The sequence below is a fragment of the Balaenoptera physalus genome (assembly GCF_965194825.1).
Source record: "Balaenoptera physalus genome assembly, chromosome: 12".
Taxonomy (NCBI): domain Eukaryota; kingdom Metazoa; phylum Chordata; class Mammalia; order Artiodactyla; family Balaenopteridae; genus Balaenoptera; species Balaenoptera physalus.
In genome coordinates, this window is record NC_138897.1 from 93,659,358 (window position 1) to 93,677,388 (window position 18,031).

The window sequence follows — 18,031 nt, forward strand, 5'->3', positions numbered from 1 at the left end:
CCGCAGACATCGGTGCAGAAGAGCCAGCAAAGGAAACGGTGCATTTGGAGAGCAATCCTCCTGCCCCGTGGAGATGAGTATGTTTAAGGAGATAATGTCACTTACTGAACCAGCAGGACCCTGAGACACATTTTATACCGTGTTTCTGCAGGAATCAAGATGGTATAAAATCGGGCTAAGTTCTCAGGGTTTTCCTTTGCTAAATTTACACACACACACACACACACACACACACACACACACACACACACACCAGCTTCCCAGATAGCACAGCCTCTACAGTGCCACACAGTAACAAATAAGCAAAAGAAGAGACAACAGTCCAGCAGCCAAAAGTAATACTTTAAGAGTAGCTTTCATTGGGGACGTCCCTGGCCGTCCAGTGGTTAAGACTGTGCTTCCACTGCAGGGGTTCGATCCCTAGTTGGGGAACTAAGATCCCACATTAGGCACAGAGCTGCAAAAAAAAAAAAAAAGAGTAGCTTTCATTAAGATCAAGTTTTTTGGTCACAAGTATCAGAAGTTGGCTCTAGCTACTGAGCTCAGAAAAGCGTCCTGCAAGGCTGTTGGGGAGCTCACAGAACCCTGGGCAGGCAAGAGAAGCAGCGCGGAAGCTAAGACTCCAAGCACCACGTCCAACATCACACGGCAGACCCAGCCAGACGCAGAAACTGACACTGCTATTGCTGGCCCGCCGAGCCCCAGAGAAGACCTTCAGCTGGTGCAGACCTCCCCCGCCCCTCAGCGATTTCACCTCTGCCCCAGGAACATGTCCCTACATCACTGAGAAAGGACTGGTGCTACTCACACCGCCAACAGCTAAACCTCGCTTCAGGCAAAAGGACCAACAAGAATGGCAGCGCTAGGCTGAGCTGTGTTCACGATGCCCACATTGGAACTCAAGTTGCATCTGGGTGAATCTCATTGACTCAGCTCAAGTGCATGTCCACATGGGCAGCGCCTGGAGCCCTGGAGCATCTCTGTGTGTCCTTGCTGCAAGGATTACCATTCCCTGATTCTGAGCACTCTCGGTAGCTAGTCACATAGGCAACTGAGAGGGTCAAGGTGCCCATGGAGGGACCAATGGGCAGCTGCTCACGCCCCATGTATGCTACTGAAGGCACCCTTGGCACCCGGCTGCGGTGTAACCCACTGTGTGTGCAGCTTCCAGCTTTGTGGGATTTGGGCAGTAAACCCGGTACTCTGAGGCAGACACTCATATTGCTCCCCATGCTGTGATTGGGCAATTCCTTGCTGTCATCCATTACTCCAGAATCATTAAGTCTTTTTTTCTTCCAGTATTATTGAGATATAATTGACATACAGCCCCGTGTAAGTTTAAGGTGTACAGCAAAGTGTTGTTACATCCATCATGAAATGATTATCTCAAGTTCAGTGAACATCCATTATCTCATATCGATACAAAATTACAGAAATAGAAGAAAATGTTTCCTTAGATGAGAACTCTTAGGGTTTGCTCTCTTAGCAGCTTTCATCTGTAACATACAGCCGTGTTCATTATAATTATCATGTTGCGTATTACATCCCTAGCCCTTATTTCCAACTCCCCCTCCCCCCAACCCCTGCCTCTGGTGATCTGATCTCTTTTTCTGTGAGTTTCTTTGCTTTTGACCATTAAGCCTTGTTGTCTACTTCTGGTGACCTCGGAGTTGTGGGAAACCAACCTGCTTTCCTGCCTCGTCATCAGCTTCAGGGTCTTGGTTCTGCTTATTTTCTGTGAGGTTGGGGCTCTTCCCTGACAGTCGGCACCCTGCAACAAGACGGGAGGTGGAGGGCTTCGAGGCTCGGACTCTGACTTCTCAAATGGGAAAATGAGACTCATAATATGAGAATTTCTCTGTGAGAGACAGATTAAAGACATCCCCATCCTAAACCCTGGAACTTGAGACTATGTTACCTTCATGGCAAAAGGAGCTTTGCAGATGCGATTCAGTTGAGGACCTTGAGATGGGATGAGAGTCCTGGATTATCCAGGTGGACCCAGTGTAATCACAGGGGTCCTTAACAGTAGAAGAGGGAGACAGATGTCACTCAGAGGAAGATGTGACTGCTGTCACAAGGCACAGAGAGATGCAACATTGCTGGCTTAGAAGGCGGAGGAGGGGCCAGAAACCAAGGAATGCCTCAGCCTCCCAAAGCTGGAAAAGAAGAAAACGCACCCTGCCCAGAGCTTCCAGAAGGAACCAGCCCGACTGACACCTTGGTTTCTTAGCTCAGCAAAAGTCATTTCAGACTTCTGACCTACTGAACTGTAAAAGAATGAATTTGTGTTTGTTTCAAGCCACTTTCATTTGTGGTAATTTGTTACAGCAGTGATAGGAAACTAATACATTCCCTAAATATAAAAAGACTGTTCAAAAGATAACAAGCACCAAAAAAAAAAAAAAAAAGACAGGAAAGAGGAGACACAGGACAATGCTGTGCAGGGTCTGAGGTGGACCGGACAGTGACATTTTGGAAGGTGTCCTTGCCTTGTGTCCACTGAAAAAAAATACAAAACGTGAGAGCTGTGAGTTAAGTTTTATTTGGGGCAACATGAGGGTGATAGCCCAGGAGACAGCCTCTCAGGAGCTCTGAGGAACTGCTCCGCAGAGGTTGGGGGCCGGGGGTCAGCATACATGTGACTTTGGTGAAGGGGTGTGTATAGTCAAGCAAACGTCTTGGCAGAAGGTGGCCGCTGGTCACGAGGAGCAGATGTCACCATTCATGATGTTAGTGCTTTTCTAGGCATGAGGAAATACTAGAATTGGGCTCTTAACGTCTTCCCCTGAAAATCTCTAACTATCTGAAGGCCTGTTCTGCCAGTTTTTCCCACAGCACAGAGGGCCTCCTTCCTGATCTCCAGCCAGAACTCCTTTCAGGGGGTGTTGAAGGTCAGCGGCTGCAGTGGCCAGTGACTTCATCCTTGTAGAACCAGAGGGCGAGTGACCGTTTTTGGTCACTTGCTGCAAAGGGAAATGTAAGAACAGACCCAGGCAATGAAGACTCAGCTCCTCAGAACTCAGTCCGGGCTCTCCTCTCTGCTCCATCTCTGTATCCTTCTCCTTGGTAAAGCTCCTCTACGACCTCACGATGATGTAAATGGGTGTCTCTCTGCCGTAGCCCTCTCCCCTGAGACCCAGAAACTAAAGTCCCCTCCACCTGGCCCCGTTCTTTTCCAACCATCCTGGGAACTTGGCTGGAAAAAGTAGAACTCTCCTGAAGTGGAAGATGATGGGGGTGAAAAACAACAAAAATTCCTTATTCGGAGGTATGGGAGAGAGTTGTTATCTGAAAGCTTTGAAATACATTTTGCCTTTGCTTTATGGAATTGAAAAAAGTGGTAAAAAACAAATTATTACTCTATGGTTATCGGGTTAGTCAGGGTTGTCCAGAGAAACAGAACCAATAGCATCCACAAAGAGAGAGACACTAGGAGATCTGTTACAGGAACTGACTCCGGTGAGGACAGAAGCTGAGAAGTCCCACAGTCTGCCGTCTGCAGGCTGGAGACCCGGGAAAGCCGGTGGTGAAATTGGGTGCAGATCCAAAGGCCTGAGAATCAGGAGGCGGGTGGTGTAAGTCCTCAGTCTGGGGGCACAGACCTGAGAACCCAGAGGCCGATGTGTCAGGGCAGGAGAAGATGGATGTCTCAGCCCTGCAGGGAGAGGGAATTTACACTTCCTCTGCCTTTTTGTCCTATTTAAGCCCTCCGCGTATGGGATGACGCCTCCCCACGTGGTGCGGGCGATCTTAGCGTACAGATTCAGTCGCCCATCTGCTCCAGCGACGCCCTCACAGACACACCCAGAAGTAATGTTAACCAGCTACCCGGGCATCCCTCAGCTTAGACAGTTAACACATAAAATTAACTATCGCATTGGAATGCCCTGGTGGTCCAGTGGTTAAGACTCCGTGCTTCCACTGCAGGGGGCACAGGTTCGATCCCTGGTTGGGGAACTAAGATCCCGCATGCCGCGCAGCCAAAATAAATTAATTAATTAAATAAAATTAACCATCACAGTTATGAGACCCACACGTCTAAGTAAGATCAAGGTGGAGATACTTGACTGTGTTTTCAGGTATGGATATAATTGCTGAAAAATACGTCTAAAATGTGAGGTGTGCTTACAGATATTATACTGTTTCATTATGATTTTTTCCTGAGAATGGACATTCCCCAGCTCCAAAGTGCACTTATACATAAGTCTGTTGTTTGACAATTTTCAGGAATTGGGCAGGGAAATGAGGGGGGCTGCCTGGGATGGGATGATGGAAAGTTCTGGACTCCAACAGGTCTGTGCTTCCATCTGGCTCCCCACTCTCTAGTTACATTAAGAAAACTTAGAGTTTGGGTTGCAATTAACATGAATTTGAAATATGTGAAAATGAAAGAAAAAAAAAACCACGGGGCAACCTTAAAATATCAATAAAATCTCAATTATCAGCAAAATTTAAAACAACATGAATCTCATAAATGTATCAAAAGTCATGTAAATGTAAAGCTGTCAGATAAAGTCAGCTGTGACCTGTGTGCTGTTTACTGACACATTTTGTTACCATTTTTTACCAGGTAAACAGAATTAGCCGCCAACATCTGTTAGGAATGTCTTGAACTAAATGTCAAGGTACCCCAGGCCTTCAGAAATGCATGTCTCCCCAAAGAGTAGTTTTCCTAAATTCTAATGCTTGTAAAGTCTCCAATGCAGAAATACCAGTGGCTATTCAACATTTGAAAAGATTCTCAACAGCACTGAAGTTGGGGAAAATATACAAATTAAAACAAAGTATTTTTGGCTTCTCAGCTTGTCAAAGATGACATGATGATATGGCAGGTATAGCACCTACACTGTTTGTGCCCATGTAAAAGCACAAGTTTTTGCTTGTCCAAAGGGATCGAACCCACTTGGAGGGCAACTTAGGAACAGCTCCAAGGGTGAAAGGGCAGGGGGTTTCTTTCCGGGGTGGTGAAAATGTGCATTGATTATGGCAATGATTGCACAATTCTGTGAATATACCAAAAACTGTATTGACTCTCAGTTCTACTCTAAAAAGTATAAAAAGGTATTTGAACATCTGTAGCCCTCCTCCACTCTTCTGTACCACAGAACACAGAATATAGTTTGGCTACTTCATCAGTGTTCCCAAGAGTGGGATATACACTAACACCATTTTCAGTGCCTGGCAGAAAAGTTAATTTATTACATACAATGGGTGCCTTAGGCCAGGCGTAAGGCGTAATTCTCATGGAAACCCTAGTTGAGAAAGTGGTGGGTATCTGAAATGCTGGAAAACTGGAGATGACCTAAAAGTTTCACCAAAGGGATAATGGTTGAATCAATCCATTTGTCTAATGCACTAGCCTGCAGCTATTAAACAGAATAACATAGATGCAGATATACTGATATACAGATATTTCCATGATCAACAGCTAAATTTAAAAGAAAATTGCACCATAATGTGATACCGCTTCACACCCACTAGAATGACATTTATTTAAAAAGACAGATTAAAACAAGTGTTGGCAAGGAGGTAGAGAGATTGGAACTCATACACTGCTAGTAGGAATGTAAAATCTGACAGCCACTTTGGAAAACAGTCTGACAGTTCCTCAAAAGCTCAAACGTAGAGCTACCATATGACCCAGAAATTCTACTCCTAGGTATACACCCAACGGAAAGGAAAACATATGTCCTCTTAAAAATGTGTACATGAATGTTCATAGCAAATGTTTTTCATAATAGCCAAATGTGTTTACAAAGTGTAAATAACCCAAGTGTCCATCCACTGATGAAGGAACAAAAAGTGGTATAACCATACAATGGAATATTACTCACCCATAAAAAAGGAATGAAGGGCTGAAACCTGCTAGCACACGTGTGAATCTTGAAAACATGGTGCTGAGGAAAAGAAACCAGGAACGGGGACTTCCCTGGAGGTCCAGTGGTTAGAACTGTGCACTTCCACTGCAGGGGGCAAGGGTTCGATCCCTGGTCGGGGAACTAAGATCCTTCATGCCACTCAGTGCGGCCAAAAAATTAAAAATAATAAAAAAAAAAGAAACCAGGTGCAAGAGGTCACATAGGGTGTGATTCCATTTACATGAAATGTCCCATGTAGGCAAATCCATAGAGACAGAGAGTAGGTTAGTAGTCGGCAGGGACTTGGGAGAGGGGCGCAGGGAGTGGCTGTTGATGATCACAAGATGTCTTTCCTGGGTGGTGAAAATGGGCATGGATTACGGTGATGGCTGCACGACTCTGTAAACATACTAAAAGCCGTCAAATTGTACTCTTTAAATGGATTCACTGTATGATATATGAAGTATATCTCAATAAAGCAAGCAAGCAAGCAAGAAAATTGCAGGTGAGGGACTTCCCTGGCAGTCCAGTGGTTAGGACTCTGTGCTTCCACCACAGGCAGGGGGCACGGGTTCCATCCCTGGTGGGGAACTAAGGTCTTCCATGCTGTGCGGCCAAAAAAAAAAAATAGTTGCAGGTGAAATAAATGATGCCCAGGAAATGAAAGCTCAGAGGCAGGGCTGGGGTTTGCTCTGTGCTGAAAAAAACGCTGGAGTTGGGTAAGGAATACGTGAGGGCTCACATGTCTCTCTACCTTGCATATAAAAATGGCCAACATATACCTTTTTTAAGTGAAGTTTATTAGATCAAACCAGCCTGACAGAGTGCTGATTCCTGGAAACTGAATGATGAACGTGTGAAAATCACTGTACTCCTCTCTCTACCTTTGGGCAGGTGTAAAAAATTCAGTTATAGAAAGATTTTTTTATTGAAGTATAGTTGATTTACAATGTGTCAGGTGTACAGCAAAGTGATTCAGTTATATATATATATAGGTTATTCCCTTATAGGTTATTACAAGATATTGGATATAGTTCCCTCTGTGATACAGTAGGTCCTTGTTGTTTATCTATTTTGTATATAGTGGTGTGTATCTGCTAATCCCAAACTCCTAATTCATCCCTCCCCGCTTTCCCCTTTGGTAACCATAAGTTTGTTTTCCATGTCTGTGAGTCTGTTTCTGTTTTGTAAATAAGTCCATTTGTATCATTTTTTAAGATTTCACATATAAGTGATATCATATTTGTCTTTCTCTGTCTGACTTACTTCACTTAGTTTGATAATCTCTAGGTCCATCCATGTTGCTGCAAGTGGCAAAATTTCACTCTTTTTTATGGCTGAGTAGTATTCCATTGTGTGTGTATATACATACACACACACACACAGACACACACACACCCCACATCTTCTTTATCCATTCATCTGTCGATGGACATTTAGTTTGCTTCCATGTCTTGGTTATGGTAAATAGCACTGCAGTGAACAGTGGGGTGCATGTGTCTTTTCGAATTAGAGCTTAGGTCTTTTCCAGATGTATGCCCAGGAGAGGGATTGCTGGATTATATGGTAGCTCTATTTTTAGATCTTTAAAGGAACCTCCATACTGTTTAGAAAGATTTTTTACAAGTAAGACAAATAACATCAAGATTATAATTTAATCTTAGCCAAAGTCATCGTAATAATCTGTATATAGCTAAAGCATGCAAAGAAGGTTATAATCTATACTAGTCATTATCTCTTGGTGGGCTAGGGTGAGACGTGGCAAGGTACTCTCATTTTCTACTTTATATATTTTTTCATTGTTTGAATTTTTACAGCAAGCAGGTACTGAGAACAAAAAATTGAGATAGGGGATTTTTTTTCATTTAATTTTTATTTTATATTGAAGTATAGTTGATTTACAATGTTGTGTTGTTCTAGGTGTCCAGCAAAGTGATTCAGTTATATATATACTTACATCCGTTCTTTTTCACATTCTTTTCCCATATAAGCTATTACAGGATATTGAGTAGACTTCCTTGTGCTACACAGTAGGTTCTTGTTTGTTATCTATTTATATATATAGTAGTGTGTATCTGTGTGTCTCTGTTAATCCCAAATTCCTAATTCATCCCTCTCACCCACCTTTCCGATAGGGGATGTTTTTAATTGCACAGGTAAAACCAATAGCATGCCAGCTGGTGGTCTTCCTGGGCTCTGTGTCCTTAGCTGGGCCGCACGTGTCCGAAGCACCTTGCAGAGCTCTTGCGAGGTTGAGAGGGACTAACCCACCCAGGCACTCGGCCAAGAGCAGCCCGAACCATCTCCACACACACACCCCCCCCCACTTCCTTCACAGTGGCGTCGATCCTGAACAGAATTTTGATTTTGGTGAATCGTCCGCCGTTCGCCCAAATACCGCATCACCGTCTTTCTTCTTTGCGCATCACCGTGTTTCTTCTTTGCAACGTGTCCTTTTTGCCCTAGCCCCTAAAAGTCCTTCTCAGAGGTATGAACCAGGCGCCTCCGTTACAAATTCATCTGGCAAGTCACAGCACAGGTGACCCGTCAGCACCTGAACACCAAATGGTTCTCCAGGGGTCTGAAAATTACGATTCTCTCCACGTGTCCGCCCTTCAACAAACCAGCATCCGTACAGACAGGCTCTGACCTTCACAAGTTTGCTGAATGCCAGGGAGGGTCGGGAATATTCCTCGGGCTGACACAGAGCCCAGGGCCCCGATGCTGGCTCAGACGTGATTACATCCTGCAACCAGCATCTTATCCAGGTGATTTGCAGCTGGACCTCTTCCTCTTCCCCAACCTGATAGAACGATGACGATAAAGCCTTTTCCAGTCCCACGGAGGAAAACAGATCTCAGCTGGACCCACCACCGACAGCGAGTTTTGAAAATGAAGCACATTTTTTTCCTTTAAATGAAAGACTTTGTCAAGGTTTATGGTGAAGCAGGTCTAAATAACCTTGTAATTCATTCTCATCAGGGCCCTGGAGTTAAAGTCAATGCGTGAGTAGCCAGGGAGGAATGTGGTCTCCATCATTCCCAGGAACGTACATTTAGAAGGAAAGTGGTAGGCGGGCTGGGGAACATTTTGCACCCAAGGCAAAAGTAGTCTCATTACCGGGTAAGGAAATTTCCCTTGTCTTCCACTGTCAATTTTGTCAATGTTGCCAGAAGCAAGAGAAGAGATTTTTTTTTTGTGGTTCTTATCCAACCCTAAAAAGCACATTGCTCTGTTGAAGACTGGAACCGAAAGGGATGAGGCTTGAGGGGGAAACAGCTGCCCCTTGGGTTTGGTGGGACGGGCAGGGGTGGCCTAATCGGGATCAAGGACCTTCCTCTGCCACCATGTGACAACGACATCCTGAGATGGGGCCTGGCTCGGACAAGCTTATCACTCAGCGCTCTCCCCAGCCCTTTAAATATTCACCCAACATTTTAAAAACTTCCCTATTAATCCATGCATTCATTTAAGGACCGTTCTGTGGGCAAAGCTCATTTCTAGGCAACGAGGGCGCTACAATTAATAAGACAAGCAAACCCCCTGAAGTCATGCATCTTACATTTTCCTGGAGAAAGACAGCTGATAAAGAAGCAACTAAGTAATACTCTTAATAAAAAGTTATATTGTTAGCTATGCTAACAATATGCAAGAGGTTTGAAAACATTGTCAAGTGAAAGAAGCCAGGCACAGAAAGCCGTGCATTGAATGACTCCACTTACATGAAATGTCCCAGAAGAGGCAAATCCATAGACACAGAAAGTAAATTGTGCATGCCAGCGGCTGGGGGAGGGGAAATGGGGGGACCGCTGCGGGGTACTGGCTGTCCTTCTTTGATGATGAAAATGCTCTAAAGTTGACGTGGGGATGGATGCACACGTCTGTGAATATACGGAAAACCATTGAGCTGTGTATTTTCAAAAGGTAACGTGGAATATATGTGAATGATGCCTGCTGTATGTTTTTGCTGAGTAAATGCTGCCCCAGGACAATGTGACTTAGTAACTGCTTATTGCTGATCCTGAGTTTATGGGTCAGCTGGGGGGGATTTGGCTGATCTTGGCTGGTTGCTCGTGGGTCTGTGGTCAGCTGGAAAGATGGCTGAGGACTGGTGATGGCCTCACTCACGTGACTGGTCATTGGCTTACTGTCGGCTGGGCAAGGGGACATGAGTGGACCCTGTGTCACCTCCCACCGGACTGGTCTGGACTTGTGCACATGGTGACCGCAGGATCCTGAGGAATGGTGTGTGAAGCTTCTGACGCAGCATCACTTCCGCTACATCCTTTGAACCAAGGCAAGTCCCCACAACAGCCCCGAATCAAGAGCCTAGACTCTTTTTTTAACAGCTCTAGTAGGATATAATTCACACACCATCTAATTCACTCACGTGAAGTGTATATTTCAATGGCTTTTAGTGTATTCACAGTTCCGCATCCATCACCTGATCACTTTTAGGACATCCTTTCTACCCGCAAAAGAAACTCTTCACCCTTTAATCTCACCCCCTAACCCTCGGATCCCCCACCCCAGCCCTGTGCAATGACTCCTTTCTGTCTCTATGGATTTGCTTGCTCTGGATGTTTCATATAAATGGAATCATACAGTACAGGGCCTTTTGTGTCACATTTCTTTCACTTACACGTTTTCAAGGTTCATCTGTGTGGTAGCCTGCACCCCTACTTCATTCTTTTAATTGCTCAACAATATTCCATTATAAGGATGCCCCATATTTAAGAGCTATAGACTCCTAGAATATTCTCCACTTCTTTATGGGGGAGTGGCAGAGTCACACTGCAAGGAACACGGATGCAGGATGGGGGAGAACGGAGCCCATTTTTGCAAATAATCTACCCAGCAGCATCAATCAGTCCACATAATTTGGAGAGTGATTCGGCTGAATCTGTGTGAAGTCTGTGTTCCCTTTGTGGCAGACATGGGTTCCCCTCTCAGCAGTGAGTCCTGCTTTTTTGCTTGCATCGATTTTGTACAAGTGACAATAAGCCCAGTCTCAGGGGATGAATCATGATTGATCCAAGCCAAGCATGGCAATCCCATTCCTTTCGTCAAAAACTAGTCCAAGGTAGACATGTGACATCCTTCTGGCCAATGGTAATTAAGTGGAGTCCGCTGGGGGTCTCAGAGAAAGAGTTTCTTCCCTCATAAAGCAAGAGCTCAGCACAAGACCTCTTTGCCTATTTCCCAAAGATTTTTAAGGGTCATTTTGACCCTGTGTGATTTTTTGTCCTTTGCACTATCTACAGAACTCTCATCACGTGTACTGGATTGAATATCACGCCTCCCCCCAAATTCATGTCCACCTGGAACCTGAAAATGTGACCTTATTTGGAAGTGGGATCTTAGAGATGGAATCACAACAGGATGAGGTCATACTAGGTTGGGGTGATCACTAATCCGGTGACTGATGTCCTTATAAGAAGAGGGAAATTCAGACACAGAGGGACACGGGAGAACACCGCGGAATGAGGGCAGCGGAGATTAGAGTGATGTGTCTACACACCAAGGACGGCCAGCATCAGGTTGCTAGGAGCCAACCCTGCCACCACATTGACTCTGGACGTTTAGCCTCCAGACTGAGAGGGAGTGAATTTCTGCTATTTTAAGCCACTCCACTGTGATACTTTGTTACGGCAGCCCTACGAAAGTCATGCACCACGAGTTCCAGAATTTTTAAAAAATTGACAAATTCCTTACAGCCAACCACAGGCACAGGAAATGGGAGCCTGTCTGGGGACTAGAGGTGCGGCGGGAGAGGAGATGGCACTCAGGGCTCCGGAGGAGGCTTGCATCACACATGCCCATCCTCACTTTCAGGCCCTCCGCGCCCAGAGCATCCCTTGCTCCCAAGCTCAGCTCACCTGTGACGGGACAGGGTGTTTCTCTGCCAGCAAACAAGCGACCTTCGTCGTGATGACTAGAGTAAAAGCCTCCGGCATGCTCCACAGCCCTTCTCTTTATCGTAGGAAAGAAAATATACAGTTTCTCATTTTAAAGGATTATGGGCCGTGGATGCCCGCTTTCCATGTGTTAGGAGCACATAAAAATGTTGGAGCAATGAAAGTGAATAACTTGAGGTCTGCATACTATAAAGTAATTTTATTTTCTATTATAAAGCAGTTTGGCTTGAGGTGACAAAAAGATATTGATATTTGGGAGGGCTGGAATTTCTCCTTCGGTCAAGGACAAGGGTTGGTCTCTGGGAGGTCATTTAAATACCTGCGATTGAGGCTTTGGACTGATTCTTCAAGTAAGAACTTGGATGAGTTTGGACATCCCAGGGAACGGTACCTGTGTGTCATTATTATCATATAATACCCTGAGATTGTGTCTCCAAGGTTGCCACTTAGTTGATCTGTGCACGTGTACACACACACGCACACACACCTCACAGACACGCCTCCCCACATGCACATGCATACACACAAACACATGCATGTGTACTCACATGCACACACATAGACATGCAGGCACATGCGCACGCATACACATAGATACATGTGCACATGCATATATACACAAATACACATGCACACACATGCACACATGCAGAGACACACACACCTGAAAGTCATGGTCCCTGCACACACACATATAGATGCACAGACATACATGCACACATATACACATACACACACATGAACAGTCATGAACACACTCAGACACACACACTGACACATGTGCACACATACACATAGATACACACACACACACACACACACACACAGAGCTCTCCCTACCTGACCACAGTTCCCCCGATCTCACCCCCAGTAGGTGAGTTCAGTCTGCTGTGCTGTGGCGGTCTCCTTGGGGTCTGATACTGGGGATCCCAGGAAAACGTGGACCTCCTGAGGCCCTGCTGCCTCCCTGCTGAGTGCGTGGACCACCTCTCAGGGAAGGATCATGAGACGAAATTCCTAGATCCTGGCACATCATGTGGATTCTGCCCCCACCCCTTGCCCCTCTTCCCCGAGCCCTGTCACCCAGGGAACTGCTGCAGGCAGGGACCCTGATTGCACGGCCGGTACTCTGAAGAACAAAGGAATCACCACGACAGCAGCCACTGCCCAGAGGTGCCCAGAGGTCCGCGGAGAATGTGCTGTGCTGCTTCCCATCAGAGTGGGCCTGGGAGAGGGAGCCCTTCACCTCCCGGGGTAATCAATGCTCTCTTTTCCACTACTGTCTCTTCCTACCACGAGGGGTCCCTCAAAACACTGCCTTCTTCTGTTGAGGTGATGCTCGCATTGGAACATGACAACGCAGTGATGTTCAGTACGTTCACATCCTTGTGCCACCATCACCTCCATCAAGTCCAGAGCCATTCCATCCCCTAAAAGAGAAACCCTGTGCCCACCAGCCCTCACTCCCTCTTCCTCCCCTCTCAGCCCCTGGCACCCATCAGCCTGCTTTCTGTCTCTATTCCAGACCTTTCACGTAAATGGAATCTTACAGTTCGTGGCCTCCCGTGTCTGGCTTCTTTCACTTAACATCATAGTTTTGAAGTTCATCCATGTCGAAGCTTGCATCCGTACTTCAATCCTTTTTATGGCTGAACACTATTCCAGTGTGTGGATAGATCACATTGTATCCATTCATGCATTGATGGACATTTGGGCTATTTTCACCTTTTGGCTGTTGTGAATAGAGCTGTCATGAATATTTGTGTCAAAGTTTTTTGTTTGAACACCTGTTTTCCATTCTTTTAGGTAGGAACCCAGGAATGGAATTGGTGGGTCATATGGTCATTCCGTTTAACTTTTTGAGGGAATGACAAACTGTTTCAGCCTTTTTATTTAGCTTAAACTTTTAAAATAATTAAATCTAATGCATATGCAGAAAGCTAAAAAGACAGAAAATTTTCAATTTATTATTATTAAATTATACTATATAAGTTATTATATTAATAAGTAATTAATACGCAATTATAAGATGAACACCCTGGTAGCTGGCACCTACACCATCCAACCCGGAAGCCCCCCGCGTTTGCCCCCCACAATTATAATTCCACCTGTTCCTTAAGAGTAGCTACTATCTTGACATTCATGCATCATTTTTAAAGTCAGTGAACACTATAGCTTGGTGATCTTTTCAATCACAGACATAAAGTTCATTCCACTGAGCAGCTGCCTAACATTACACTGTGAAGATGAGCTATCGTTTATCCAACCAATCTCTGTCCTTGAACATGTGGATTGTCTCCAGGGCTTTGCTATGACCTTCAGAGGACCCCCTCATCCCTCTAAGACCCTTGGCTCCTCTTCTGTGAAATGAGAGATGGGGAAGTGAGGAAAAGCATTTGGCAAAGTGTAAAGCACCATGCAAACACAGGACCAGGGCCTATGCTAGACCCTGGTAGAACCCTAGGTGTCCAGGGAATGAACGTAGAGTGGAACGCAGTCATTCGGGAGCATCTTGCTAAGTCTGTGCAGCAAAAGCTGAATCTTCCTAAGTAACCACACCAGTCTCCCCATCCCACCTGTTCTCAGAGTGTGACCGAGGCTCCTTTCCCGGGGAGGCGGTCTAAGTTCCTCCTCTTGTATCTTGGTGGGACCCAATGGCTGCTCCACCGATAGCATATGGCAGAAGTCATGCTACGTGACTTCCAAATCGAGGTCTTAAAAAGAACACAGTTCCTGCCGGGCTCTCTCTGGGAAATGCTCACTCCAGGGAAAGAAAATCGCTTCTCCATGCTGTAAGGAAGCCCAAATTGATGCACGTGGATGGACCCAAGCAAGAGATTTACACGGAGAGACCACATAGAAAGACCACATGATACACCCACGTGGAGAGATCCACATGGAGCCTTACTTGACTTCCCTCTGGCTGGAATGGTTTCATTTTCTCATTCCCAAACCAACCTTGTTGAGCAAAACGGGATTCTCATGACTGGTTTAGGGAGGCATACAGCTCCATGGAGGGATGGGCATTAACCCAGTAATGACAGGTTCTTTTTGCAAGAAGGAAGGCAGGTGAATGCTTTAAGGAGGCTCCTTCTGTGTCTGCTGGAGGGGAGCGGAGGGGTGGCCGAGTGCAGGTAGAGCTGAGCTGGTCTTTGAAGGATAAGATGAAAGATGGAGAAAAGAAAACATCCCAGGAGAACTATGTAGTAGTGGGTTCTGCTGAGACTTTTTAAGCCTAGAAACTCCTAAACCTTCCTTCCAGAGTTGTGAGCTTCAATTCTTTTCCCTGACCAGCATTTTAAGATATTTGTCCGTGTTCAGCATTTTGCCACTTGGATTGGAGGTCCGCAGACTTCTCAGCTGTTTAACTTAAGTACCCAAAGAGTACTTGGCACTTTCTTTTTCTTTTTTTTAATTTGATTTTTTTTAAATTAATTTATTTTTGGCTGTGTTGGGTCTTCACTGCTGCGCGCGGGCTTTCTCTAGTTGTGGCGAGTTGAGGCTACTCTTTGTTGCGGTGCACGGGCTTCTCATTGTGGTGGCTTCTCTTGTTGCGGAGCACGGGCTCTAGGCACGTGGGCTTCAGTAGTTGTGGCACACAGGCTCAGTAGTTGTGGCTCATGGGCTCTAGAGCACAGGCTCAGTAGTTTTGGTGCACAGGCTTAGCTGCTCCGTGGCATGTGGGATCTTCCCGGACCAGGGCTCGAACCTGTGTCCCCTGCATTGGCAGGAGGATTCTTAACAACTGTGCCACCAGGGAAGTCCAAGAGTGGCACTTTCTTATCGATTAGCGCTCTCAGCAGGGCTGCGGAATGTGTGAACCAGATTGAATTTCCCATCAGCCTTGAGCATCCCCTTAGTGGCAACCCGCTCCCAGGGAGAGAAATCGATGGAGAGGTAATTAAGGATCATGTAGTATCAGGGAAATAATTATGGGGGGGGGGGGAGAAGGACCCCAGACAGTAGTTCTCAGATGTTGTGTCTTGCCAGGTAATTCATCAGCAAACAAAGACGTGAAGATTCCTTTGTGGGAAGGAAGAAAAGTGCTCTCGATATGGCAATCAAAGGAATTAGAGATGGCAATGGAGGTGTCATTATTCCAGGACAGAAACTGCCCTTCTTCACAGAAGGTGCTCAGGAAACCTCACGGGCTTCGCGTGCTGTGAGTGTGGCAGCGTGGGTTGGGATTTAGAAATATCGAATATTGGTAGAAAACAATCTGCTCTGTGTTAAGCACATTTCACATGGAATCCAGGGAGCAGCTGAGCCACCGTCCTCCAGAACGCAGGTTAAATTTGACCCCAATCCTTTTTTATAACCACAAAAGTTTCATCCATCATTTCAGCAAGTTCTTCGTCCGTCAGCCGCCAGCATCCCTGACATGCAGCTCTGGCCCTTCCCTCGAGCAGGCCACTCACGATGAACATCTTGGATCCCATCCATGCCTGAACAATTTACTCTTCTAGTAGCAAATCTCCAGGTCCTGGCGGCTTAGTGCAGCTCAGATTGGTTTCTTACTCACATTGTCATCCAAGGCAGGACGGGAAGCCTCCTGTGGACATATTCTACAGCGCATGTGACCTCCAAGATCATCACGGCAAAAGATGACTGTGGTCACCTGGATAAGGGACCCCCAGGGATGGAGACATCGAATCCCAGAAACCCCTGAATACGCTTCTCTACGTGGCAAAAAGGACTCTGCAGATGTGACTGGATTTAGCATCATTCTTGGGGATATTATGCTGGATAATGAGGACAAATCTAACCACCGAGGTCCTTATGAAAGGGAGGCAGAGGAGACGGATGACCTGAGAGGCGTGTCAGAGAGGACGTGGACCACAGAAGCAGAGATTCCAATGAGGTGTCCATGAGCCAAGGAATGCCAGCAGCCTCTGGAGGCAAGGGACAGATTCTCCCCTGGGGCCCCCCAGAAGGAACCAGCCCTTGCTGTCACCATGTATCAGTTTCTTATGGCTGCATACGTGTTACCACACACACACACAGAGGGAAGACGATGTAAGGACACATGGAGAAGACGCCCGTCTACAAGCCAAGGAGAGAGACCTGGGCAGACTGTCCCTCACAGCCCTCAGAAGACATCAGCCCTGCCGAGACCTTGATTTTGGACGTTGAGCCGCCAGAATTTCTAGCCCATAAGTTTCCGTAGTTTAAGCCACTCCATTTTTTGCCACTTCTGTATTCTCTCGTCAAGGAGACTTATTCCGAAACTAACCATTGATATTAGCCTTTAGAAATGTAATCCTTTAACCAAAGGTCTGGTAGTTGAAAAACCTTTAGGACTGTGGCCTCTGAATTGGGAACGGCGAGGCAGGTTTTCAGTCCGGGATCGCCGATCCCCGAAGAGGCCCTGCCAGAGAGAATCAAAATATGGGTTCCACTGGCATTCAGTCATACGCGTCTGTCTTCTCTCTTCCCACTCAGGATACCTGGAGACTGTCTCTCCTTCTCCTGAAGGGGAAGAAACACAGAGGGCGCGCCACGCGCAGAAATCCCACCAGGAAGGTTCAGACGCAGGGAGGTGTGAGGACTGTGCTGACACCCTGTGCCTCCGTTTCTCCAGCTGAAGATGAGACTAATAAAAGCATGCACCGCATAGGGTTGCTCTAAGGATTCGCTGAGCTAATGCACGGCCAAGAGTTAACATCTGTGTCTGGCGCTTGGTGGGTATGCAACAGATGAGAGCTTTGCACGCAAGATTTGTGGGCATTTGGAGATCAGTCCATCAAAACAATATAGGAAGAAAAAAAAAAGCCGTGCAATCAATTGCAAAGTCGTAACAACATGGGTAAATTTCAGGTTTCTTTTGGAATGTGTCAGACTTCCGGATTCATTCCTTATGGGTCTTGGCCATTTTGAACTAGCTCCGATTATAGCATAAAGACATGTTAATGTTAGTGAATTTCGGTAGGTATTTGTACTCTGGACATACTTAAAAACTCTGTAATGAAGTTACCCATCTTTGGTTGATGAAACCAACCACATACACACACACAAATAAATGAGAGCTTTGGTCATTTGCACTTAATCCCGCCTCCTTCGAAGCCCCTGCTCGGTGTCTGACGCTGGGCTGGGTGCAGGGGGTGCAGACGTGACTTCAGCCCAGACTCTGACCTCAGGCTGCTCACCACCCAGGTGGGGGGAGAAAGGTATGAGCCATCACCACACAGCCTGACACACACCACACGCACCTGGCTCGAGTACAGGCCAGTGCTTAACACGTGGCAAGTTCTG

General features: G+C 46.1%; 1 protein-coding gene across 9 annotated transcripts in view; it reads right to left on the minus strand.

Annotated features, from left to right (window-relative positions):
• SLC15A4 (solute carrier family 15 member 4) overlaps nt 1-18,031 on the minus strand; it is a 186,729-nt gene that overhangs the window by 119,055 nt on the left and 49,643 nt on the right. For 3 of the 9 annotated variants that reach the window (XM_082418269.1, XM_082418267.1, XM_082418265.1), the window contains exon 8: nt 1,686-1,771. The exons of 2 other annotated variants lie outside the window; for them this stretch is intronic. In XM_082418269.1, coding sequence (XP_082274395.1) covers nt 1,686-1,771 — 86 coding nt within the window. Of the gene's footprint in view, nt 1-289; nt 458-1,685; nt 1,772-1,807; nt 3,220-3,250; nt 3,556-11,963; nt 17,249-18,031 lie in introns of those variants that run through there. 4 more of the 9 variants (XM_082418259.1, XM_082418270.1, XM_082418264.1 and 1 more) reach the window with 4 other exon arrangements.